The sequence below is a fragment of the Alligator mississippiensis genome, chromosome 1 (assembly GCF_030867095.1).
Source record: "Alligator mississippiensis isolate rAllMis1 chromosome 1, rAllMis1, whole genome shotgun sequence".
Taxonomy (NCBI): Eukaryota; Metazoa; Chordata; order Crocodylia; family Alligatoridae; genus Alligator; species Alligator mississippiensis.
In genome coordinates, this window is record NC_081824.1 from 249404093 (window position 1) to 249429942 (window position 25850).

Here is a 25850-nt window from a genome sequence, read left to right on the forward strand (position 1 = left end):
TGCTGAGTATGGAGGGGAAGAGAGGGAGGAGGGAAAATTATCTGCTTGAGAGACTTAAGAAGAAATCCCTGATGCTACTCCTGTGGTGCAGTCTGCTCACCCCAGTGTGGTAAGAAGAGACTGGGAGCTGGGGTGTAGCCACCTCTGCAACGTAGGTCACCATTCCTGCCTCCCCCTTTCCAAAATCATGGGTCCACCCATGCATCCTGGAGAGGAGTCTGACCATCTGTTGTGACAGAACAGGTTCTCACAAGAGTCCTTCTGAAACTGGCAGCTCTCTTGAGCAAAGAAAAAAAATCTGCTTGTTTTAACAATAATACAATGGAGTTCAAGAGCTTTGGCCTCAGGAAAAATCTTCAACCCCTGTCCAGCTTGGACCTCTTAGCCAGTGATGGTAGATGTCACAACCCAAGGGTGTGATTTTTGTTTGTGTGTGCTTTGGCACTGCTGAATTATTTCCCACCATTTGTAGCTTTCTTTGCAGGGTGCATTTCTTCATTGCAGCACAGAAATGCACTTTGCAAGGAGTTCCCGCCATTTGTATTCAAATTTGTGCCCCACTATTGGTCAGTTCTAAATTATTCCTACGTGGCGGCTAGCGATTGGCTTGCTAGCCGTATAAGAGGCTTGAGTGGTTTCTGCCCAAGTTGGAGGACTCCATGAACATCAGGAGGAGAAGACTTCACGTCTCGTGAAGATCTCTAAGCGCTGCGGAGCCTATTGGACCCAGCGTGTATATCAAGAAGGCTATAGGGGTCTGATCAGCCTCTAGCCTCTCCCCATCGCCGAACGATCCCTCGACATACCCTTCCCCGCGTGCAAAGTTCCACGGAGCCTAGCAAACTTCGTGTGAGTGAATCCAGAGCTCTGTCCGAGTCCTTAAACTGGGACTTAAGTGAAGTTTTCCTGGAAGTTTTCCAGCCTGCACCGCGACCATCTACGGTGTAAGTAAATAATCTTAAATCAACCATTAAGCATCCGTGCCTAATTCTAGCGTGCCGCCCTGCCTTCCCCGACACGGTGTGTCCGGGCTGCTGGCCACAGCCCGCCGCGCAAAAAAAAGGGCCTCGGACTGCTCCCGGCCCGCACAGTAGACATTTTTCTCTGCCTACATGGACAAGGATGCTCTACTGTGGTCATTAAATAGGAAAAAAAAGGTGAAAAGAAAAGTTTTCACCTTTAAAACAAAGGGAGGGGATTGGGAGATCACAGGCATATGTCATGACATAGGAGAAGATAGTGCATGAAATGTCCCACATATGTGCATAAAGCTATAGATACTTGGAGGTAGATGATTCATTCATTCCAAGTCTACTGCAGCAACATAACATTGGGTTTAGAGAAACTGCAGGTGGCAAGTACTCTAGTGGAACCTGTGAGGAGGGTGTTTCCTCCTGGGCATCCTGAAAGGGAAACAAAGGGTCACGCAGGAGGTCAGTGCCGGGGCAGGGTATGTAACATGGCTCTTTCAGGTTCCAGGAACGCACCTGTACCTCTGGCAGGCAAGGATAATATCCTACAGGCTTGGGGCTCTATCAGTGCTTTTTTCCCCACTGTCATTCTGCCCCATTGGGCCACAGTCCTGTCCTGTGCTATTGCTTAATCTTCATATAACTGTGGTCAGTCACAAAAGACAATTTTGAGATGTAAGTGTGAGCTGACTTGGAAATGTTCCCATTGCTAGTGTCTTGAAGAATTTCAGTTTGTATGGGAAGGGACTGCTCTCACCATCCAGTAGGGATGTCAGTGGTATTTCTGCATCAGCTATAATGTGTAGGGACTCTTGATCGTCTTGGCTGGGGAAGCCAAGCTCTAATTCTGTGATTGACCATTTGGCGTACTCCTGTAACATGAAGGGATGGCGAGGGAGGCTGTATTTTCATTCAGTTTGTGCAGTACCTAGAACCATGGTGACTTGGTCCATGATGGGGGAGATGTTCATGCCAAGAGAAGCCCAGTGACTTTGATTCAAAGTATATTCCTGCAATTGTGGCTGCATGTTGTGTGCTCCATTATAGCTGTGATTGGCAATGCACAGACAAAGCAGCTTCTTGAGGCAATTTTTTAAAATCATTTCCCCAGACCCGCACCGGCCTTGGGACTTACATGGCTGCTCACACTATGCAAGTGAGGAAGACAGGGGAAGTTCTATGCTAAAGCTGGGAGGGAAGGCCAGATGAGCGTGATGAATTCTGTGTAGCCACTGATGAACTTTTCTTTGAATTATTATTAGATCTGGTCAGAAGTTGGAATTCCTGTTTGGGGTAATTCCTGAAATTTTGACTTTTTTCCTCTTCTAAATTGCATCACATAATAATAACAAAATATAATACTATGCTGTGCCATTGTATATCCTATTATATCATATTATGAATTGACATAGTATCTAATAGTCAACAGTATATGATACATTATGACACAATTTTACATCACATCACATATATCATATCACATCATGAGACTGTGCTGATTGTATTGAAACAAATTCTGAATTGACATATCCATTTCTGACAGGAAAATATATCATTCTGGAAAGTTTCTACTAGTTCCAATTGCTTTCATTTGTGCTAAATTAATTCCTTTCGATAATAAAATGATTTGCTTAGGCATGTGCCTCCACACGGCAGTGGATTGTTTGCAGATATTTCCCCCAAATGTTATTCTTTATTAAACAATAATAAGTGCTGCAATTCTAAAAACAATGCAAGCCGTGGAGATGAGAAGTTACAATATACTCAAGGACGATGCAGTTAAATGTGGCTCCCACATTTGAAAGCCAGGGGAGATAGCCAGGTAAATCTGCTGGGGTTGTATGTTTTTTTTTTAGGGGGGACTCTACATATTACTTGCATTACATAGTTAACTGGTTAATTGTGCAATTAATTTACAGTAGCAACATGTGCAAAATAATTCTTATCAGGCCATAAAAAGGTCCATCCAGCTTTAAAGTTAGAGCTGGAAAATGTGTTATAACTTTATAGCTGTTTTTTAATCCAGCTTTAATTTGCACTTGGGACACTACCATGGCTGTGTATTCTGCCAGCTGTGGGACTTTCAGCTGCAGAAGCTTGCTACTTGCCGGTGCAGTGAGAGCCTTGGATGGCTATCCCAAGCTCCCCCTACACTGGCAATAAGGCATGATAGGATCTGATGTTGGATCCCACAATCACACCTTCTGCCATGCATGTGTGGCACGGCAGGAGCCATGACTGTGTAGCTTGTACATTGGATCCTATATTGCCTTTACCTGAACATCTAGAGAAGCCCTTACAGAGTCACTAGGGTGCAGACATAAAGGATATGTCTACATGACAGGCTGCAGTGTGCAAATTCCTGTGGTAGTTCTAAACGAGAAACAGGGTAAATTATCACACGCTGAGATCTGTGTTGCTGCAGCTAGCCTGCTTTAGCTACCTGTGTTAGCTCATTTAAAGCCAGCTCAGACATCTGTGTGCCACACTGTAAATTACAATGTAGACACATCCAATGAGTGTCATCCAAGACACACAACAGAGCACAGGAGATGACTAACCACACAGAATCAGAGAGGGAAGAACATCTAGAATTACATGTTAAGTATTATGCCATATCACTTTGTAATATCACCATGGATGGATCTGAGTCACGGGCCAGACTAGCCCATGAGCCAGGGTAATGTGTTCCCAGTCAGTAACTGCTTATGAACCATTGGGCACATGGGCACGAAGCACACATTAAGTTAATCATGCCCCTAAACCATGACAGCCAGTAGAATAACTGTGCTGCAGACAGACACTTAACTATTTTCCTTGTGTGTGTAGGGTCTGTGTTGGGGTACTTTATGTGAGAAGGGGCAAGGTGAAGTACACCCATCCTATCCCATTATTCATGGACACCATTTACCCTCATGCCCCCAGCAACCAAATGTATAAGTGAGACCTGAATAGGCCCTTTAGTAGAATGGGTTTCAGTTTATGCAAGGATGCTGAGTTAGTTTAAAGAAAAGTTTAAGTAAGTTTAACGGAGTGAAGTTTACACTTTACATCTCACTCCTAAATCTGGCTCTTGATAATTTCTCTACCCCTGGCTTTTTGTGAAAGCTTCTTTTCACAGTATGGTTCTCCTGAACACCAGTCACTAAAAACCTCTTCTCTAGTAAGAAGAGATAGGAACCCTCACATACCCTCTTTCTATATTGGTCACTAAGTTAAATGAACTCTTGCTGCCTTGGGTGGGTCTCCCTTTGATTTCAGCGCAATCCATGCAGGTCTGTCCAAGGGCATAAGTGTCCCTCCTATCTCCTTTGAACAGAATCAGGGCTCAGGATGTCAGCATTATTTTCAATCAGATATGACAACTTCTCCTCCTCCTCCTGCCATCATCTGTTCACTGCCACCTCCCCCTGCCCCCAGCATGGTGGCAATGTACTCACAGTTCACAATGACCCGGACTTGCTTGACGTCTGCGGAAGAGACCTCATTGGCAGCTTTGCATTCGTACTTGCCCGACTGCTCCCGCGTGATCCCGAGTATCTCCAGGTACTCTTCCTCACCTTCAAATTCTTTGCCTGAGAAAAGGAAAATACATCACAGGATCTGGTTAGGGGCATGGATTTGGATGGTTACATCATCTGAGTAACTGTGACACAAGGATCCATGAGCTAATGATGGGCCAGAGGTATCTGAAAACTCTCTCAGACTTCATAGCATGAAAGGCCTGATCTTATTCCACCTATTGGGCATCTATGTGTGATCCTCTTCCACCAAAGGAACATTAATGTGCCCACTTTTTAACCTTATATCATATTAACCTTCAGGCTAAGTCACAGGAAACACTGATCGGGAAGAGGGATCTCACCACCTGCTGCATAAACTGTTTTTTAGGGACTACAGCAGGGTGGAATGGAATCACACATAAGCGCCTAATAAGTGAAAGTGGCTTTGGTCTTTAGTGGCTTATTTTTAAACAAAAACTCAGATTCTAAACCACCTAAAGGAATGGTGCAAGAAGCAACAACAGGCTATGCAGCACATACTGGCCCAAGTGGGGCCTTGGGGCTGGATGAAATGCCATCATAGGAGCAAAAACCACAACATGCAAGGGCAGAGTGGGCATGTCTAGCCTGTGTCTTGAAGTAGACTCACCCCCAGAATACCCTGCCTACCCACTCCTGTTTGTATGTGCCAAAGCTGGAAATGTGACAGTAAGGTCACTATGAGAATGTCTCCAGTAACTGTTTTCAAGCATGCTAGAGACCAACATCTTAAGAGTTAATCGCTGGGGGAGAGCAGTAGGGGAGGTTCAGGACTGGGTCCACCAGTGCATTTCTGGGTTTGGAGCATGACAGCAAGAGTAGATGGGTAGGGCATGCTGGGAATGTCCTGATCAGCACCTACTGGGGACACGGTATGGATATAACATTGAGTCCAACAAGCTGGTTGTTTAATGCTACTAGCTAGCTAGATTGTGATTGGTTCTGTGCTAGTTTTCTCACGAGCTGTGGCATATTGTACCTTGCAGCCCATAAGCTGGAAACAGTCATGACAATCTTTCTTTGGTTTTGGAAAATGGAAACTTCCAAACCAAAGTGTGACTGATCAGAATAAGCTACAGGTAAACTCCAGAATATATCATTTGAGTCACAGAAACCAATAATCACTACAAACCCCGGTTCTGATGTATTGATAAAAATGACGTGTTTAAATCACACTCAAAACACTGCTCTAAAAACTGGGATATAGAAGAAGCGCATGGTTAGAGCCAGGCACTGTATGTCAGGAGATAGGACTTCTGTCTTTGGCCAAGCCATTGTTTCATTATGGCTAGGGACAGACATTACACACAAACCAGTTTAAGTGATCAGAAACTGGTTTTAACCTGTAACAGAACATAAGTTCAGTGCACATGAACCAGTTTCAAAATGGCTGAAACTGGTTTAAGATAAACCTGGTTGAATGTAGTATCAGATATAACTGATTTGAGTCAAATTGGTTTATGCAATGTCTGTCCCAGACCCCTTCCTGGTTTAAGTTAAACCAGAGTCCCCCAGCATCCCATATGTTTTGCAGCCCTGGGCTGTGCTGTCTGCTCCAGAGAAGATGGCTGACCCTGCCCCTCTGCTCCCTAGCCAGAGCTCCGTCAAAGACTGCAGGCACAGCAGGGTCTGCCTGGCTTCCCCTTGCCCTATCCCCACCTCCTCGCTGCTCACAGCTCAAGCTCAAGCAGGGATCCCTCCCATCTCCCACAGGGAGTACTTTTGAAATTTCAGCCACTTCATCTACATGCCTGAATGGGCCAAAGTGCTTTAGAAGCCTCAGCCACAAGTTGCTGAATACTGTTCAAATCCTGTCTATGCAGACAGGGCTCTAATCCCCGGTTCACAAGTACTTGAATGGCAAAGATCAATTTCAGGAGCAGAACTCGCTGGAGAGACAGCATCACCCCAGTGCAGAGGCCCAAGTCTTCTGTGATATATTCACCAAAGCATGTTAACCAGGTCAGACTGGCCAAGCTCAATGAAGAGGTAGAGTGCCAGACAGATCCTATTTGTCTGGCATCAGGGAGAAGAATGCTGAGGACGGATAAGTCGATTCAGAATGTTATCCCTTGCACTACCCTTTTAACTGACTGGCAGCCTGCAAACCCACCCCATAGGGAAAACAGTCCCCATACTTGGATCTCTTACTCTGCCCACTGGAAATGGAATCCTCCAAAGTGAACAAGCTGACATGTGCAAAACCAGGAACTCTATCCAATCCTGGCTGGATTTTGGAAGCCTTGGAATCAAAATACTCTGTCTCAAGCCAGTCTCTGCTTTTCTGGAGGCCTGGCATTTTATTTTCAGGCCGCACTGCCACTGCTGCTGAAGGAATGAGGCCTCTAATGGATGACCTGCTTTGCGCTGGTGATGTCCTTCACTAGGCAAAGAGGACAAGCAGTCTCCTCACACAAACCCCAGTTGTGCATTGAAAACTTTCAGTGGAGAGAAATGCAGGGTGGGATTTCTACTAGTGCTTAGCATGGGCCTAATTCTGCTCTCTGGGACAGGAAGGCATTGATAGTGCTCTTATAGTGCCCACCCTTCAGCAAGTTGCAGGTGTTTTTCCTGAAAAAGGTGTTTTGTGGCTATGGTGAGTGAGACAGATTGGAAAAAGAAGTGCTTTTGGTACTTTTGGCATAACTACTTTCTTGCAAGCACAGGAGACTGGACCCAGGGGCCCAGGATGCCTCTTGCAATTTTATAAACTCAGAGAAACAACAGGGCAGCTTGGCATCCTGGAAAGCAGGAGTGCACAGGGTAGTGGCAACTCCCAGCTGCTGACGATGCTGGCACAGCCAACCAGCAGCAGCAGCACCTGTTATTTCCAATGCCCCCCTGCCCCAGTCACCCCACCTTAGTTACACTACATACACCTGTGAATAGAGGTTTAACCATTGGATTCAATGGGAATGGTGCAAAGTGCTTTTGATAATCCAACCCTAATTTAACTTTCCCATAAAAGCTCTCACTCCCTTTGTTACAGCACTCCCAGCTGGAAGGTGATGTGCAGGGAAAATTAATCAGCCACCAGAAAAGAAAAATTAACAAATGGAAGGTTAAAAACTAATTTCCTCTGCTTTGCAAACAATTTGCCTTGGTGTTGTCTTGTTTGCATAAAGGCTTTATTCTAAGAAGGACCCTCTTCTTGTGTGAGGTGATAGAGGAGTTCCTGAGGAGTTCCCAAGAGGTTCCTGTCAAAACTGGGCCGCCAATTGGAGCTGAAGGCTGGGGGTGACTTCCCAGAGCTGCTTCTCTGGATGCTGCTAAATCTGCCTGTGAGGAGGACATATCCCTGCAGCTCAGAAAAAATACTCTGGGGACATGAATACTCTGCTAAATTTCCCAGAGGAAGAGATTTCTGGGCACCTCACAGTATCTTGACATACACACATGATGAGCTCCACATCTTCTCCAGCAAAAATGCTCTCAGGAACAATGTACAGGTTTCCCTCGATTTGTGTGGGTACTGGATATGTGAATTCACTCTTATGCAATGACCCTTTTTATACCCCAAATTCATTATATGTGAGGCAAATTCTCTCTTATGCGATCAGCATAGGCAGCCCCCCCCCCAGCAGGAAAGTCTGTAGGGGGAGGGGAAAGGGCTGTGGGGCTGGGGCCCCACTCACCCCAGCCCCTGCTGCAGCTGCTCTGGGAGCGGCCAATGCCAGCGGCCTGCAGCCACTGGGCTGCACCATGCCCTGAACCCCCTCTAGCCCTCCGCTTGTCCCCACTCACCCCAGCCCCTGGGCTGTGCCGTGCTGTGGTGCAGGCAGGTGGTGTCAACTGCTTCTAGGTCTGCTGCATCAGGAGCTGGGGTGAGTGGGGACAAGCGGAGCCCTGGGAGGTTTGGGGCATGGTGCAGCCTGTGGCGGGCCAGTAGGGGGTGCTCCTGCGTTGCGCCTGACCACCTTCCAGGCTCCGAGTGCCTCCCTGGGGGTGTCTCACATCTGGCCAACCCCCTTCCTGGAGCACACCTGCTAGCCTGGGGGTAACACTGCCACCACCCAGGGCTCTGGACCGATTCTGGCTCTGCGCACCCTGGGAAACACAGGCCTAGTAGCCCTCAAGGGTACATGATTCACTTCAAAAAGTTGGGATGCTTCCCTCAGTCAGAAGCACAAGTAGTGGTCTCCCTTAGTCAGCCAAACCAAAGGGACCCCAAGACATAGTCTAGACCCACTTCCAATAAGTCTCCCACACTAAGTACAAAGGAGAACTTTACTGGTTACAGAGGGTAGGGTTAGAATAGGGTACAGGGTAGAGCAATATCAGAGAAATCTCATAGAGCAAACTCCCCTGGCTGGGTAGCCTTTGATCACACAACTGAGTTACTGCAAGCTAAATATCTAGTTAGATCTCAGGTAGCTTACATGCAAGTATCATCCAGAGGCAGGTGGAGATTCCCTCTGGAGGCAAGCAGTTCCTTGATCATGAGTTTTGAGAGAGAGAGCAAGTTTCAGATGGTCCAACGCTTCTCTGTCTCTGAGTCTCCCTCATGGCTGCTGACCCCTCCTCCAGGGCAGTCCTTAACTTATATAGCCCTTGTGACCTCCTTTACCTGGTCCAATGGAGACCAGCACCTGTTGGCTGTCAGCCAACCAATTTGAAATACATCACTAGTTGCCGGGCAGGCTGGCAGTCTCTAGCCCACCAGGGAGGATGCCCCTCACCCAGGTATGTGATACCAGTCACACAGGCACAGGCAGAGGGAGCAGGTTTCCCCCCTCCCTCAGGAACGTATCTAGCTCAGGTTACCTAAAGAGATAGGGTAAAGGTGTGTATCCTCTGCTGGGCCCATCTTAACCAAATTGTCACAGAGCAGAGTTCTTGGGGAGAAACAGAGGTGGCCTTCTGCCACACAGCCCAGTGGCTGCAGGCAGCTGGAGCTGGCTGCTCCTGGGGCAGTACAGCAGGGGCTGGGGTAAGTGCGGACAAGCGGAGGCCCGGGGCTGCAGCAGGGAGCAAAGCAGAGGGAACTGTTAGAGGGTGCCAGGAGTGGGACAGGGAGGTGTGGCTCTTGCTGCTATGTGCACCCTGGGAGGGCTGCGAGCTGGGGGGCTGCGCTGGGCTCTTCCCAGTGCTCGGGGTGGGCAGCAGCACTGGAAGGGGGCTGCTGCCATCCCAAAATTTGCTGTAGCCTCCCCAGCCTGCCCTTCCAGTGCTGCCACCAAGCACCAGGAAGAGCCCGGTACCACCTCCAACGCCAGCCTGCAGTGGCAGCCTGCTCTAGTCCTGCATGCAGATCCAGGAGCACGCACCCTGTACCCACTCACAGTTCCCTCTGTTTTGCTCCCTGCTGCAACCCCAGGAGCAGCTGACTCGTTGTGCCGCACCCTTCCCCTCCCTAGTCCCAGCCTAACTCCCTCTCCCCCTCACCACTGTGGGACTGTATCCCTATTTCTTACGTTGTAAACTGGGTTCCCTTTATGCAAATTAGATTTATGTGCAGTTTTCCAGGAATGCACATACCGCATAAATCGAGGGAAACCTGTACCAATCTTTTCAATTTGCCCAGAAGACCTGTCTGGTAAAGCATTTTTGTTTAACCAGTAGAACAAAGGAATAGATCAACTTAGCCTCTCTTTTTTCCCACCGCTCCCTCCCCTCACTTTAAGATGCCTCTGTTTCCCCCTCCACGACACAAGATTTTGTTCTCCAGATTATCTCCTTCTATCCAGATTAAGATCCTAAATGCCAGTGATTTGCTCCATGCATTCAGTTACTCTGAACTACAACCCAAACCCATCCTTCCTGTCTGCAGCCATGCACTCTACAGGGGCAGCAATTTTTCAAATTGCACATCCACAACAGGAAGTGTGGTGATATCACAGTCATGAGAGGGTAAAGCCTGGCATGGTCACAGAATGTCAGGTTCTGGTATCTTGCCCAGCCTTGTAGAGCTGGTGCTGCACCCTGGCAACCAGATAAGGTGGGCAATATTAGCTCCAGATGAAATGGGTCAGTGGAGAGTCCCCATTAGGGTAGGTCTACTCCCTGGCAGCAGCAAACTTAGTCACACTGCAGATGCAATGACTCCCATTCCAAGCAGCTGCTTTTGAGCATCCCGGAAATTCAAGTCTTGAGCATGGCGCCAGAGACATCCTCACTGCCTCATTTCTGGGGTTGCTGAGCAGAGTGGATGCTGGTGGGCAAGCCTTATTTCCTTGGAGGCACGACTAAGCTTTTTGCAACCACACCATAAATATGCCATCTGACACAGAAGGAGCTAAAGGGCAGGGGCATTAATTGTAGAGGAAGCATATCTGGATGTGGTCAAGTCTGGGTGCAAACACCAGCAGGAATGTTACCTTTGTCACTGTGTAGGTAAGTGGCAGCCAAACTTTTTGACTGGCGTGCCACAAATTAAGTCCCACACCTTCCCCAAGGTCATTCAGAAATCCTTCCACCCCCAATCTGCTGCTCTACTTTCTGCTTCCTGCCCTATCTGCTGCTGTGTAGCTTGCCCCTTCCCCAATCCACTGTGTGCTACAGATAAAGGCTGCCTTTAACACTTGTGACACATGTGCTGCAAATTACCTGCTGTCGGTGTAGGTCATCAACATAAGTTGATAGGCAAACGTGGACAGTCCCCCTTGCTAATGGATGGCAGCATGCAGGCTCTAGTAGGTGGAAGGGTGGGTATGCTACCTGTTTATGGCCACCCAGCCTATTGCCCTTAGCTTAGGATGGCTCCTTACAAGCGCCTCCTCCCCATCGACTCCAGTGAGGTTATGATTTTTCTCCAGATTCTACCGATTTTCGTCTGGCTCAGATTTAAATCATCCCAGGAATGGGGCTTCCACAGCATCCTTTGCGGAAACAGTTCCACAGACAACACAGCTAGCTTTAAACAATTCTCCCCTACCTCCTAGCTACATCCTCACCTATAACCCCCAGAAACTCCTGCCCCTTGGGGCTTACCCCCTTCAGGTTCTCCGAGACAGATGGCTTATTATCACAGCCCCCTTGGATATTGCTTAGCCAGCCTGTACATATGCTGTAGCTCTTTTCATCCATCCTCATAAACGAGGAGCAGGAGCTTCCTGATCTGGAGGATGGAGATAGGGAGTAGGGGGACCAGCAGGCTTAACAATCAAACCAACGGGGAACAATCCAAAGCAGAGTGTGCCAAGGGCCTACAGTTGCCGGAAGCTGGTGGAGGCTGTTCTGCACAGGTATCCGCTGCAGATAGCTTTGATGTGTGGAAGAGGAAGCCTTTGAAGGCGTTCTTGCCTCAGCCAGGTTCGCCCTCCCTTTGCTTTCTAACAGCACTTGCTAGAGTAGCTGGCAACAAAAACCAGCCCCACCCCCCAGCATTTGCCTGCCTGCAAACATGTCTCCACAGCTGCATGAGTCCACATGCACACTCCCCAAAATACAAATTATATACAGGGTGTGAGACCCATACACTCCTAAGTCCACTTACACACCAAGAAACACTAATATACAACCCCTTTCACAGTCATATATGCAACCCTTCCAACGGTCCACAGCACAACATTACATACATCCTCACAGCATCCCTTCCTCACATATTTATACATATGCATATCCCACTTATTCTCACCCAGCTCTTCCTTTCTATACATTTACTATCCAGATACACAAACATACAAACACGCTCACATTTTGTATTCACATAACATCCAGTCAACAGCAGCGATGGCAGTGTGTTCAGCTGTGTGGTTGAACAGTTTGATCTTTACTTATCATATACTGTACCCTCCAGTTTCCAAAGAGCGTGCTACCTGCAGAGACCAGCAACCATTTTGTGCTCAGTGCTAGGCTGTCCAGGGGAAGTCACAATTCTTGTGCTCTCTCTTGTATAGCCTTGACTGTAGTGCTTTTGTTTTGTTTTGCTGTGTTGTGTTCTCAAAATAAAATAAAGTTCACACTCATTGAAGGTATCTGTTTGCATTGGGTGTATGGCAAAACGGATCAGAAATCCTATTTTTTGTTTGTTTTCTTCAGTACCTCTTTGTAGTTGTGAGGAAGGGAGAGCAGAAAGAGCTGTGGGACCATGTCAGGCCCCTCTGTCTAAAAAAGATGCCAGGGAATAAAAAGATTGCAGATCAATAGATGCCATTTGAAGTTTTTTTGTGGCATCTTCCCATGTTGAATGGAGGTTTTTTGTTCTCTCTGCACTTTTCATTATCAGTAAGGTCTTGCTCACCTAAATCCTTTCTTCCCTGTGCACCTTACCTTCCCTAGGAACATACTTCTGAAAAACAAAAATAGCTAAGGGAGTCTTTGACACCATTTTCTTGCTTTACCTCCAGCTGGGATTCTTTTTTTTTTTTTTCATTTGAAACTTTGAAGCTTTCGTTTAGCAGCCCTCATCTCCTCACCCACCACAGATTCTTCTGAGCTTGGCATTTTTATCTGTCCCCTAGTTGAAGAGACTTGTTTTCAGTAAAGAGATCAGTGGAAAGTAGCAGATGGTAGATAGTGAAAAGGAAGGCACGTGCTGTAATGCTATGGGAAAGAGGAAAGACAGAAAACAAGCACAGCATGGCAGGTGGGGGCTAGAAGGGAAGTAGAAGACGGTGATGGAAATGGATGGAGGAGGAGAAAGGAGTGAGTAGGGAAGGGAAGGGGAAAAGAAAAGATTAAGAGGCGGAGGGAAGCTGGGAGAGAAATGATGACAAAAAGGGAGGTTGGGAAAGTGAAAGGTTCAGAGATGGAAGGAGAAAAATGGAGACAGGTTGCTGAGAGAGAGAAACGTACCAAGATAGAGAATGAGTGAGAAGGATGGAGGGGGAGACAGTGACAGACAGAGATGGAAGGAGGGAGACATGTACTACACAGCAATTCAGAGTGCACTTCTGTGGAAAGGAAACAGTAAAATATCATCTGCTGGAGGGGTAGCAACAGAGGGGTCAAATGCACTGTGACAAAAATTGCTCTGCTTAAGCAGTGAGGCACGATGGGGTGTTTATTGTTTAAACTGGCCTCATGCCTCCCATACCCCTAGGTCCATTGCTGTTGCACAGAAACCAGAGAGACTAGCACAGTGTCAGCAAAGACTCCAGTCTGGCTCTGGTTTGCAGATGGGAATGAGCCAGACCAGGAGGAAAACCCTGGCAATGATTTTCTCTGGCCTTCACAGGGACTAGGCCTATCGCTCATCATGTTTTCTTTCTCCCTGTGCACAGAGTCAGCTGCTGTGGTTCTGGATGGGGACTTAGCGTGAGGGGTGTCCCTGCTTCTCTGGGCTGGTGCTCACTGGCTTGAGCTGACTGCCTGGAGATCTTTCTTGAGGGACTCCCTCTAAGTCTCTCCCCATCTGGCACTTCAGTCTAACCTGCTTGGCTGGACAGAACATATTCCAGTTGAATTACAGAACATGGTGGGTGCTTATGACAGGGATTAGCACTGACAGAAGGAGCAGTAAGGAAGATCCACTGAATGTTAGTTCACCAGTTAGGCTTGAGAGGCAACAGGACATGCATGGTATGTCTGACATATTTGACTGGACACTGCCAGTTCGGTAATATGAAAACATGCCATCATCCAGCCCGCAGATGTACACCCAGCTTTTCAGGTACCAAACTCATTCAGACACATGAGACACTAACTACCCATTATAAAAGCCATCAGTGGGTGGCAGGATGCAGGATATCCTCCTTTGAGATGCCAGTCAACTTTCAGTAAATTCTGAGGCTTCCAAAGAATTGTTGTTTGAATGACTGGAAATTTTGAAGCATCAGAGAAGCACAGTGCAGGGCAAGCTCCAGCCCATCAAATACAAACTCAGTAAACCTCATAGCTAGAGAGAACAAAAGCTACCAGCTGAAATGCATGCCTCTTCATCAGCACCCCTGACAGAGATGTCTTCTAAATCAAAGGAGGTTATGGGCCAGTTTTAGCAGCAGCAGGACTCACCGTTTCCCTGAATATCCCATCTGTCTCTAATAAATGGCCACTACCTGGCACTATGATCAATGATCACCTACACAGTTGATCAGCAGAGGGCAGTATTGCAATAGGCAAGAACTGTGTGTGTGTGTGTGTGTGTGTGTGTGTGTGTGTGTGTTCGAAAATGGGGTCGGGGGAGGAGAATGGCAGTGGTAGCTGTCTAAGGTCAACCCAAAAGTTATGTTTGACCAGAAATGAATCTTACATTTTCAGGTATTATTTTCCTTCATTTTTGGAGATTAAATTTTGCTCCAATCCAAAACAAACCTCACTGTGAAACAAAAGGCCAAGTGCTTTGTTTTGAAAAAGTTGAAATGAAATGGTATGCATTTTTTTTCCTTAACCAACATCATTTGCTACTGAAATGGTCTTATTGAGTGAATAAATTATTCTCTCACAAAACTTTCCCTGGTCCTTGTGTCAGCCTGTCAACATAAATGGCCCATTGTCAGAACTGCAGCATTATGATCCCCTCCCCCAAATATTATATGATGCAACACAAGCTCATCATGACATCACCATCTAATACCATAACCTAGCACTATCACAAAGCAAATGTCACAGCATCATGACACAAATGCCATGACATCGACAAACTCCATGCTGTCATCATGCTCCCAAATTTGTGTGCGCCCGTTCTTTTGGGAGAAGGGTATTTTACCTCCGAGTGTGGAAGCTCTCTTCATGCAAAGAGATCATAGTGGCAGCCATAAAACCTCTGAGGTAAGGTGGGGTTGACAAGATGGAGAGAAGTAGAAAGTTCCTCAAGGTAATGGTGGAACTCTTTGGAGTTGCAATAGAAAAGAAGAAGTTAAAACAGGCAGGGCTGGCAATCTGAGGATTTGCTACTTGAGTGTGGAGATGATTAATAATGCTGCATATAGTACAATGATTTCTTATTACTGTGATCGGCTGCAAAGAGAGCAGTGCTCTCTCCCTCTTATTCATGACACATCCATACATGAGTAGGGGAGAGACCAATGGTTGCCCCCATCTGAGGAGCCATGTTAAGTACAGGAAGTTGATGGAAATTGAGAGCTGCTTGGGGGACAGGCATCTGCTGCATATTGCGGAGGCCTCTGAAGAGCAATTAAAATACAACAGAAACTGGGCAGGCATTCCAGTCTCCAGTGACCGTCAGGAAGTTTGCTCTAGCTCAGCCTTATACACTCCTTTCCCTGGGCATAAGCTCATTATGGAGAAGGCACTCGCTCTACTGCTGCTCAGTATTTTGAAGGCATGCTCTTTCCCTACAGGACTGGGCTGTGGGAAGCCACCACGGACCATGAAGACCAAACTGAGCAAGTGTCACAAGAGGAATTACCGACTTGCACTGCCCACATACTGCCAGGGAAGACAGTAAACAGCCCAGTGCAGAATCCCATGGTTGCTTATTCCAGGCCTGACTTTAGGGAGGCCCAGCATGGTGAAGCCAAGCAGCACAGGCTGCGGCATTAGTCATCTGGGGAAGCAGGCATCCAAGGCCAACCACAGGGGCAGTCTGGGCTTGGCAGTCTCAGTAAAGTATCCTGATATTCTTTTCATGACACGATAGGCATGTGCCTTCTCCACAGCAAGGGCACAACATGTGCTGCTTATGCAAAGCATGATGGTTCTTCTTCACAGGCACCTATGCAAATTTTTCCTTTGGTTTTAATTGGTTTAATTGGTTTTAATTGGTTTTAATTTTGGTTTTATTAAACAGTGGGAAGGAGTTAAAGAATTAGCCTGTGTTGGAGAGACAATATTGGTCTAGACCGAGCACTGATTTTCTCTAATGGGTCTAATCCTTATATTCTCAAAATATTTTGGTTTTCGAGGTAGAAGTTAGCTTTTAAGTGTTCCATGCACAGATATAAAGGGAGGGATTTGTCTTTTATGCAGCAAGCCAGGTGTTTGAGGCCTTCTTAAAATAATCTCAGAGGGCAGGTTTGTTTGCAGGCTGGCATGGTGGCTTGTTTTCTGAGCAGCTGTAGGCAGAAGGCAAGCACTGAGGCTCTGGTTCTGGATGGTGCTGAGAAGCTGCAGTTCCCATGGACTCCAAGTAGAGATGTTGGTACTCAGCACTTCTGAGAATCAGGGCTGATGGAAATAGGGGTGAATTCTTTTGGTAGGCATGCCACAAGTTAGCCCCTCACCCCTACCCAATGCCATGCCAATCCCCTTCTTTTGCCCAATCTGCTGCACTGCTTTCTGTTCCCTGATCTATCAGCTCCTGAGTTTCCTGCTCCCTCCCTGATCTGCTGTTTGCCACACACAGAGGCTTCCATGTCCCTTACAGCATATGTGCCACAAGTTGGCCACCCCTGGCTTAGGGGACAGCCTTTAAGAAAAGCCCAGAAAGGGGACATGGCTGGTGAGGAACTGCATCACAGAGGAAGACTGCTGACATATGCCAGTACCTAAAGGCATTTTCAAGCAAGCATCTTTCTGCTTTGTCCACTCATGCTGCCCCTCATGCTTGGGGAGTTGGGGAAGCCTATGTATACAGAAGTATACATAGTCCAAACCACTTTGTTAGGCTGCTTCAGATCCCTCCTCCAAACTCTGCTTTCCCATGACACTGCCAAAAAAATACCTGAAATCACCTAGGCTGCTCATGTCCTCAGACCATGGCCTCCCAGGCAAATCACCACTATCTCATCACACTCCTCCTGTCTGCACCCACCCAAACTCCCTTGTCCTGTATGGTAGAATGCCAAACAACCAAGCTCTGATTAGCAACAAAATGCTGCACTGTTTCTGTAGTGCTGTTTCTTTCCATCTTTTCAAATTCTGTAAAGAGGTCTTGCTCTTATTTGACTTAGAAATCTCTACTATTTGTGAAAGCTTGAAAAAAAATGCTTTTCTAAATTCCTTTACAGCACTTTAAATAGAATTGTGTATTTTCAAGCTGTGCATAGGGTGCTTACACACCAGTTGCATGTTTCCATGACCATACAGAAGTTGGTCCCAGTCAGAGTGGTTGTTCTGCAATCTATGGCGCTTATACTCTTTGGGGCAGGGGCTGTATTATTGTTCTGTGCTTGTACTGTGCCTAGCATAATGGAGTCCTGATCTATGAGTAGGTGCTATGACAATGAAAATAAATAATAAGGGTAAGAAAAGAAGAAGAAATGTGTGTGGTATGAAGAGACAGACACATACAGAACACCTTGGTGAGAAGAAGAGAGAGAGAAAAATGATTAGTGAAAGAGAAATAGCAGTGGCTGGGAAGGTAATAAAGAGAGAGAAAATAAAAGTTATAAGGGATGCGGAGCAGGCTCCAAGGCTGAGAAAGAGAAGTAAATGAAATAAAAAAAACAGGAGTGAGATAGGGGGAAGCAGAGAAACAGCAGCAGTCCGGGAAGAGATAAGGAGCAGGGAAACAATGAAAATAAAATCAATCGGGTGATTCCAGAAAGTGACAGAAAGAAAAAGCTGCATCCCAAGTGAGCAGGTGTCTCCACTGAGCAGATAAACACCCTGTTCTGGCATAAGCTTCTTATCGTGGGATGCTGGATACAGGAAGCAGAAGCAGTCCAGAGGAACTGGGATGAGAAAGTATTAGCAAAACCAGCTCTTTGAAGAAGCAGTGCTTGTCATTCTGAAGTTACTAAGGAGTTGGGGGGTTGGTAGAGTGTGTCTGTTACAAGGCATCTATGGCAGGTGTGTGTTTCAGGGCACCTCTGGGTGCCTCACTGTGTAATTCATACACCTTCAGAGAGAACTAAGGAAACCAGTCTCACAGATTAAGTCAGGACAGAGCAGGTCCTGATTGTCTTTGGTTTGATTTCCATTTTCACTAGGGATCAGGAGGAGAAGGAAAAGGCAAAGAACTGATGAGAGACAGAAGGAAGGGGGGAAGGAAGGGAGGGAAGACGGAAGGAAGGAGGGAAATAAATGCTGGAGGTCTGTTTGCTCTCAGTCCCCCAACAGCAGGCAGAAAGGGAAGACCCTCAAGTGTTCTAAGAAATAACACTCACTCCTGAAAATGTACTTTTCAGTAGCCAGATAACAATGACTGCTTTAGGATGGGATTTTCAAAAGGCCCTACTTGGTTTGGGAAATCAAATCCCAATGGCTTTCAAAAGGATTTGCACTCCTAAGTCACTGAGGTACTCTTGTAAATGTCATCCTTTGTCTTTTGTTAAAGTCAACAGCCCGTTTATTCTTTTTTGTGTGAATCGGAAGGGCAAAGAGATGGAAACCTGGGAAAGAAGTGAAAGATACTACTTTCCAAAGATGAGGAAGAGAGTCCTGGTTTTCTCCACCATGCTGAGGAGAAGGGCTCAGGAAGCAACAGTCTTGGGAGGGGATGGGGAAAAATCATCATCTGATGAAAAGTACCAACGACCAAGGGACACTGCAGGAAATAATGGTGCAGTAATTTCCTTGTCTCACACTCCTTTTGCCTATGTAAGTGGAAACGTATTCATTCCCAGGATGAGTTGCATTGGCAGACTATATGGAAACGCTGCTGGCAAGCTAGGAGGCCAGTGGGCCAAAGCTTAATAGGAAAACAGCAGCAATTTGTCTCCACCGCTATTTATGTTTCAAGCACATGACAGGTTGTCAGTGGAAGTGAGAGCTGCTAAATTTACTGCCTCTCAGATCCCTGCCACAGTAGCGCACTTGACAAGTCACTTCATTTAAAAGGCTCTGTGTTGGGATGGGCTTCCCTCCACCTTACTCTTAACTAAAAATAACAAACAGGCTAGCTTTACACTTAAAACTACTCCCCCTGGGAGCTGTGTTATCAGGGGGCGAGTGAGCTTGGAAAGTAGGGAGGTTTCTCCTCTCACTGTTGGTATCCCTGATGCATACTGGTTCTGCTCAGGGCGATGTGACTGCAGATGTGTTTCTGAGAGAACAAACCCAAGAGAGAGAAGAACCAGAGAGGGCTGGAATGCAGGAGCTGGATATTAGCAAAGGCATGTGTTGGAATGTGGGGCTTTGTGTGTGCACACATTTACATTTGTGGTGGGGAGTTTTTGTCTGTGCAGCTGTGGGTGTCCTAGTCAGAGTGTGAAACGCTGTGTGAAAGTCAGTATGCCCAAGGATGAATGAATGTTTTGGGAGTTGGAAAGACTGTGAGAGTGTGAAATTGTCAGGATATGTTTCTCTGCTAACATGCATGTTAATTAAAGTAGTCATGTCAAAGTATGGTTCAGTGCCTGTATGTGTGAATAAGGAAGATGGTGAATGATTGAAGGTGAAATTTCCCAGACATCACACTGTCCACACATCTACCCCCGGCAAGGTGCTAGCACTCAGCCCACAACAGTCACCATGATGCAAGGCATACGTGGACAGAGTATGTGCCTAATTCTCAAGTGCAGAGAAAAAGGCCTCCAGAATCAAAGATCGCTGGTGAGCACGAAAAGGGTAGAAAGTTGTTCTTGACTCAGTGGCCCCTGCAAAGGCCGCTGCTATCATTATCATTTCAAAAGACTCCAGTGTGCAGGATACTCTTAGCAAGTCATTAAAGCACTGAATTTGGCTTCCAGATGGATGAAGCAGGAAAGAAAACCACTTGGGAAACTGTTGGGCCTTAGCAAAAATTCAGCTGGTTGTTCTTTTTGTGATAAATTTGGCATTGGCCAAGCTCAGCTCCAGATGCATCAAATCTCCATTTCCCTGGGACTACTGTGGTCCACTATTCCACCAACATGTGGTTTCTCAAAGGGCTTTCATCCACAGTGCTCTCAGACAGGCAGGGTCTTGGCTGGATCAATCCAGCACCAGTGCTCTGGGGCCTTGTTGTTCATCTGGGGTACATGGAGAGACTGCAGTACATCTAGGCTAATGTTTGTTCAGCACAATGGACAGCCCCGAGCGTTCCCAGATGCAGTTTGTTCTTATGCCCTGTTAACTGGGTAACAAGCCAGTCCCATATGGTTCTAGCCTTCAGCTAGAGGTGGGAGGAGAGCACCAGAGAGAAATCCTGTCTTATCTTCCAGCTATTCCCTTTCATTTGCAGTCAAACACTGCAACACATCAGATCCCCCCCCCCCCCAAAAAAAAAAAGGACCATTGAATCACTCACACAGGATCTTCCCTATTCTTTCTGTGTCATGGGAGGCATCCCACCCCTGTTCTCTGTGAACATACTGAATCTCTCTCTCTCTCTCTCTCTCTTTCTCTCTCTCTCTGTCTCTCTCTCTCTCTCACACACACACACACACACACACCACCCCAGAAACCAAGTATCACACCCAGCAGAGCCTCCTCTAGGTTCTCAGGTGTGTGTACACATGGGACTCCATTCCCCACCACACCCAGGAGAATTTGCTCCCCTTGCTCCTGCTATGCTGTAGGCCCTGGAGCCTTGTTCTGCAACTGTACAGTGTAGTTTATATGATGAAGTGTAGCATCCACAGTGTTATCAGCTGGTCTGATAAAGACAAGAGTTATTGATCCTCATACTTACAAGGGTGATCACTAGCTGGGAGCAACCCCCCTCCCCCCGCATTGTCCCTTATCACCATGGTGTATAGTATGACAAAGTGTTTTATAAGAATTTTACATTCTCCTCAGATGTACTGTGCATCGACCACTGACTGCTATAAACTGGATATTGGGCTAGGAGGGTCTACTCCTGAGTCCTAGCAGAGGAGGGAGCTGGGATAGTGCACTCTATTGATCACAGGTTCATCTAGCACAATAATGATATATAGGTTCCTGTTGACTTCCTTTCCCTTCAGTTCCTTTTTAATCAGCATTGTTCGTTTATGATGGGCTGTCAATAAGTTGCCCTTATACTGCTCATTTGTGGATGCCAGACTATAGTAGAGATTATGACACCAGAACCTCAATGGTGGAAACTGTCCTGGAGAGAGGAAGGAAGGGCAGGAGAAGGGAAATGCATGAGCCTAAGATTAACAAATAGCTCACATCTAGGAGGTAGTGACTACACTCCAAATACCTTCTGTTACTTCCTTTTCTTACTGTTCCCCAAGCCAAAGTGTGGGCATTTTTGGTGAGACCAGGGTCCACTGATGCTTTATATTATACTGAGGCCATAATGGCCCACATAAGGATCAGTCAGCTATTTACTGTAGGCCTCACTGGAACATTGATCAATATGTACACTGCTTACACAAAGGCTCTGCTAAAGCTTTGGCAGAGTAGACTTGACCAGCAAACTTGACTGATGTATGAACTCCTCATATAACAGAACTTGGCAAGTGGGCCACATGTGCATTCCCACCAAGAGATGGTGGTACAAGACATGGGATAATTCAGTACTAGGATGATAAGGCTGGAACAGGAACTCCCAGGTCAGGATGTGAAACAAGCCCCTGGTACAGGATGGCTTGAGACATTCCACATACAGATAGTATACAATATGTAATTTGTTTGCTTATTGCGTAAAAGGAGAATTGGAAATCAGGGGAACTTTGTAGTGGCCTGTGGAAGCCTGGGTGGTACTGTGCCGACTACCTTGTCACAGGTACAGATGCCTTAAACCCTGGTCTGATGTACTTGTTATGCCAAAATGTGTTAAGGTCCTGCTTGTAGGCAATAAATCTGGCTGAATCTCTGCCACCAAACCGAGCCTCTGGTCATTCTTTAAGACAAGATTGGTGTTGGAATCTCCTGGCTGCAACTTTGTCAACACCACAGTTCCCAAGACTTCAACACTGATAACACATCAATAACACTCAATGAGAATAACAGCAATGATGACACTGATAACACCCAATGACATTTACAGCTCTTTCTTCAGCAGTGCCTAGTGGGATGATGCCATGATATCCCATCCCTGCATGCCACTGACCCTCCTCAATAGAAGAGTCGCCAGATCAAGTGACCTTTTAATCCTTTGTCACTCACAGGCCCAACATGACTTCTGCTAAGCCCTTTGCTTGAAGAAGGACACTGGATACTTATCCCCCCACCCCTTCACAAATCCTAGCTATGAGATACTGAAATAGATTTAAAAAAAAAAAGTGTGATTTTTCAACTCTACTTCCTCCAGCCACTTATTTCCTTATTTCTCAGTCAGTTTCAGAACTGCTGGCCTTGTACTTCTGAGCCCAGCATCCAAATGGGATGCTGGGTTTGATTAAAACAACTTCCTGGCTTATAGGCTGTATCAATATCCTGGTGGGATGTTATGCCACTAATCTCAGCAGTCTGCAATTTCAGAAGGGGAGAAAGGGGAGGAGGGAGCATTAACTACATTAAAATGGCAAATTCATCTGCAGACTGTAATTTTCACTGCTTAGTAGCAGAAGGTTCTGAGATAAATTTTCAGGTGACATGGGCTTGCTCATCCGGGGGGGTGGGGGGGTGGGGGGGGTTGCAGAGGTTGGGAAGGAGCATGAGCGAGGAAGGAAGGAAAATCAAATAGGGAGGACAAATCAGAAATCCTGAGGAAAGAGGGATGAAAAAAAGAGGGGCGAAGAAGGTAGAGGAAGGTGGTGTGTGTGTGTGGGGTGGGCATATAGTTAAGGAAATGAATAGATAGTGGAGACAGAGTCTGTTCACATGCTACAGTCAATGGAACATGGATGGTTTGTGGAGCACTTGACAGTAACAGGCTGACCCAGCTGGTCACACAACAGTGGCTCCTCCTCCTCAGCTTACCACTGCCACATCACATTAAAGTCAGGGAAAATACATCAATACCAGCTGAGGGTCACTTTTCCACATGAACAACTGCCTTAGTTGCCACTTTATAGGATGGTGATGGGAGAGTGGCTACCCAGTAGGCAGCCTCTTCATTAAAATATGCAATACCCTATGAAAACAGGCTGAGCACCCCTAGTTCACAGGAAGAAAGCAGAGATCAGAGAAGTCCCAAGCCCAGTCATCCCAGCCGTCCAGGCCCCTGTGAAGCAAACTTCCAATGTCCCGTGCAACGGCTTCTGTGCCTCTCTATTCATCTCTCCCCAGACTCCTGATGCAAACGAGCCCTGCTTTTTCTGGAAGCAAGCGTGACTGCCATGAGGCTGGGGAAGGAGAGCATCACAGCAGGAGCCCTCCAGTTGCCTGTCACATGGGCTCTTTGTGGTTTCACTGTGCTCATTCACTAATCTGTTCTGGCAGGTAAAGGTTCCCTTACTCGCCTGCCTGTGCCGGCTTGTCACGCCAGCCAGTATGTGAACAGGAGTGAGCCAACGACCTCTGATTCTGTAGGCGGCTGCCAGAACAGGGACCTATGACAGATCTTGGTCTGTAGAAGACCAAGAGTCAATTTCTAATGAAACATGAAAAATGTCCATCCTTTGCCTTGCTAACCAACAGCATAATGTTTGCCAGGTTTCCATTGCGGCTCTCACATCTGCTGTACATACATATCAGGATGCCTTCACTCTCCCTTGCAGCCCTTTATTAGGCCCACCACATCGCCCACTTTTTCCAGACCCCAACCATTCCCAGCAAGAGGTGCTGTGGGGAATGTTGCAGGAGTGCTGGGTGTAAGAGAGCTTGCACCCACTGCAATCCCACCCTCTCTCCACAGGAGACACCACAGGAACCAGGACAAATGCACTGGCTGTGAGGATCCTGCAAAAGTGATAAGCTGCTGATATCTTTACAGGTGGTCAAACACAAAAACAACACTTCCCTGCTTTTGGTAATTCCCATGCGCTCAAGAGAAATGTTACTGTTTCAACAAAGAATCTCTCTGACCCATACCCACAGCTGGGGCCAGCATCAGGTGACAGTCAGCTCTCGCACTTTGCACCCTCACGGCCATTTATACTTGTGACTGATGATAAGAGTGATAGGACAAGCTCAGCGTTCAGTGTGTTAAGCTGGTGTGGGATTTGCTGCCCTGGTTGTGCAACCTGGAGGACTCTTCCCTTCCAGTGTTCTGTTTTGTTAGAGCCTGCATGAAATCAGATGGACTCTGTTCTACCCTGAAGACAATCATTTGCTCTTCAGAGGATTTTTAGGATGCCCCAGGGATATACTGTCTCTGGCAGAGAATTTCCAGCAACATCCAGAAAGAAAGGGGTCTATCAAAAGCAGGGAATTTGCCTTGTCTCCCTATTTGATTTAGCTGTGGGATTTAAACAAGAAGCTCCTAAAAGCCCCTGATGACCTGCTTCCCTGGATCACTATTCCTCCAGCCATAACTTTCTCAACAGGGTGGCACTGGAAGGAATGGGTTGGGGCACCGGTTCTGGGGAATACCCCCACCATACTCCATTCTCAGGTACAGAAGTGCTAGTTACAGGGGTGTCACAGCTGCCCCAGTTCCAGTCTAGCCCAGCCACAGGTGCAGTACCAACTCTCCTACAAGGGCTGAGGTGATGGGTTTAGTCCCAGGCAGGGGCTGTTCTACAGAGCGGTGATGCAGCACTTGCTGTGGAGCTGCTCTCAGGAGAAATGCAGTCCACGTTAGATTCATACTAATAGCCTAACACTTGTTCCTCTCTAAAAGCAGAAAAGGCCTAAGGCATTTTTCTTTTGCCTGCGCAAAGACACTGATCACAAACCTGTACATAGCACAGCTTTCTGGGTCCCTTCTGCAGGGAAAAGCCATTAAACAAAATCACACGCGTACACCCAACAACAAAAAGAAAGGGGAAAAAAAATACATGGAGAGAGAGAGAGAGCACAGCCACAGCTGTTTCAATTTATGAGATGAGAAATTGTATTTCAAAGAGAGTGGGAAAGTTTTCCCCTCAGAGAGGGTTATTAACCAGAATTCACAATAAACCTTTCTCCGTTCACATGCTGCTCCATTTGCTTCCAAATGCAGAGGCTCTATAGGAGGTTACAGTGCCTTCCCTACAGCTCTGCTCTTCCGGGGTAAGCTCACAGGCCTCACACTAAGACCCTGTTGGGCTACAGTACTCCTCCTACTTATTGCTGCATTACCTTTTTAGCTCTGTCTCCCTGTTCTTTCCCCCCCTCACTCTCTGCCCTTCATCTTTTATAATTTGCCCCCCCATCTCCTTTCTCCTCTACTTTTTTTCCTCTAATGCTCTCGCCCCTTAACCCTTCTCCCTCTCCTTCCTGCTTCCTCCTCTTGCTCCCCCATACTACTCATTCTTACCCCACTTACCCTTGTGTCCCTTTTTCTCTCCCTTCTCACTCCCATTTGGGTCTACATATGATTCTGACTATAAACCTGCTGAGCTGCTTCAGCCATATAGATACCCATGAGTGAGTGGGTCTCTTTGTAAGTAAATTCAGCTTTTAAAGTAGTCTCCACATACTGTGCTCTATCTTGGTCTAGCCCCAGCTCCGGCCAGGAGAGAAGAGTCTGTGTGAAATCACCTGACAATGGAGGTGATGAACTCAATTTTCCCACCTTGAAAGACAAGAAAATCAAGTTATAGGAAAGACAAAGCACAGATGATGGTGGATTGTGCTGTGAGCAAGGAAAAATCTCTGATAAGTGTTTGGTGCAAAGAGCAGCTCCTGTAGAAAGGTTCAAATGCTGAAGGGAGACTCTAATATGAACTAC

The 25850-nt window shown here is 46.8% G+C and overlaps 1 protein-coding gene across 4 annotated transcripts in view; it reads right to left on the reverse strand.

The window, feature by feature from the left end:
* The window catches only part of LSAMP (limbic system associated membrane protein), a 1444497-nt gene that overhangs the window by 67432 nt on the left and 1351215 nt on the right, over positions 1-25850 (reverse strand). For all 4 annotated transcript variants that reach the window (XM_019476221.2, XM_059720473.1, XM_019476222.2 and 1 more), the window contains one exon: positions 4412-4546. In XM_019476221.2, coding sequence (XP_019331766.1) covers positions 4412-4546 — 135 coding nt within the window. The remainder of the gene's footprint in view (positions 1-4411; positions 4547-25850) is intronic.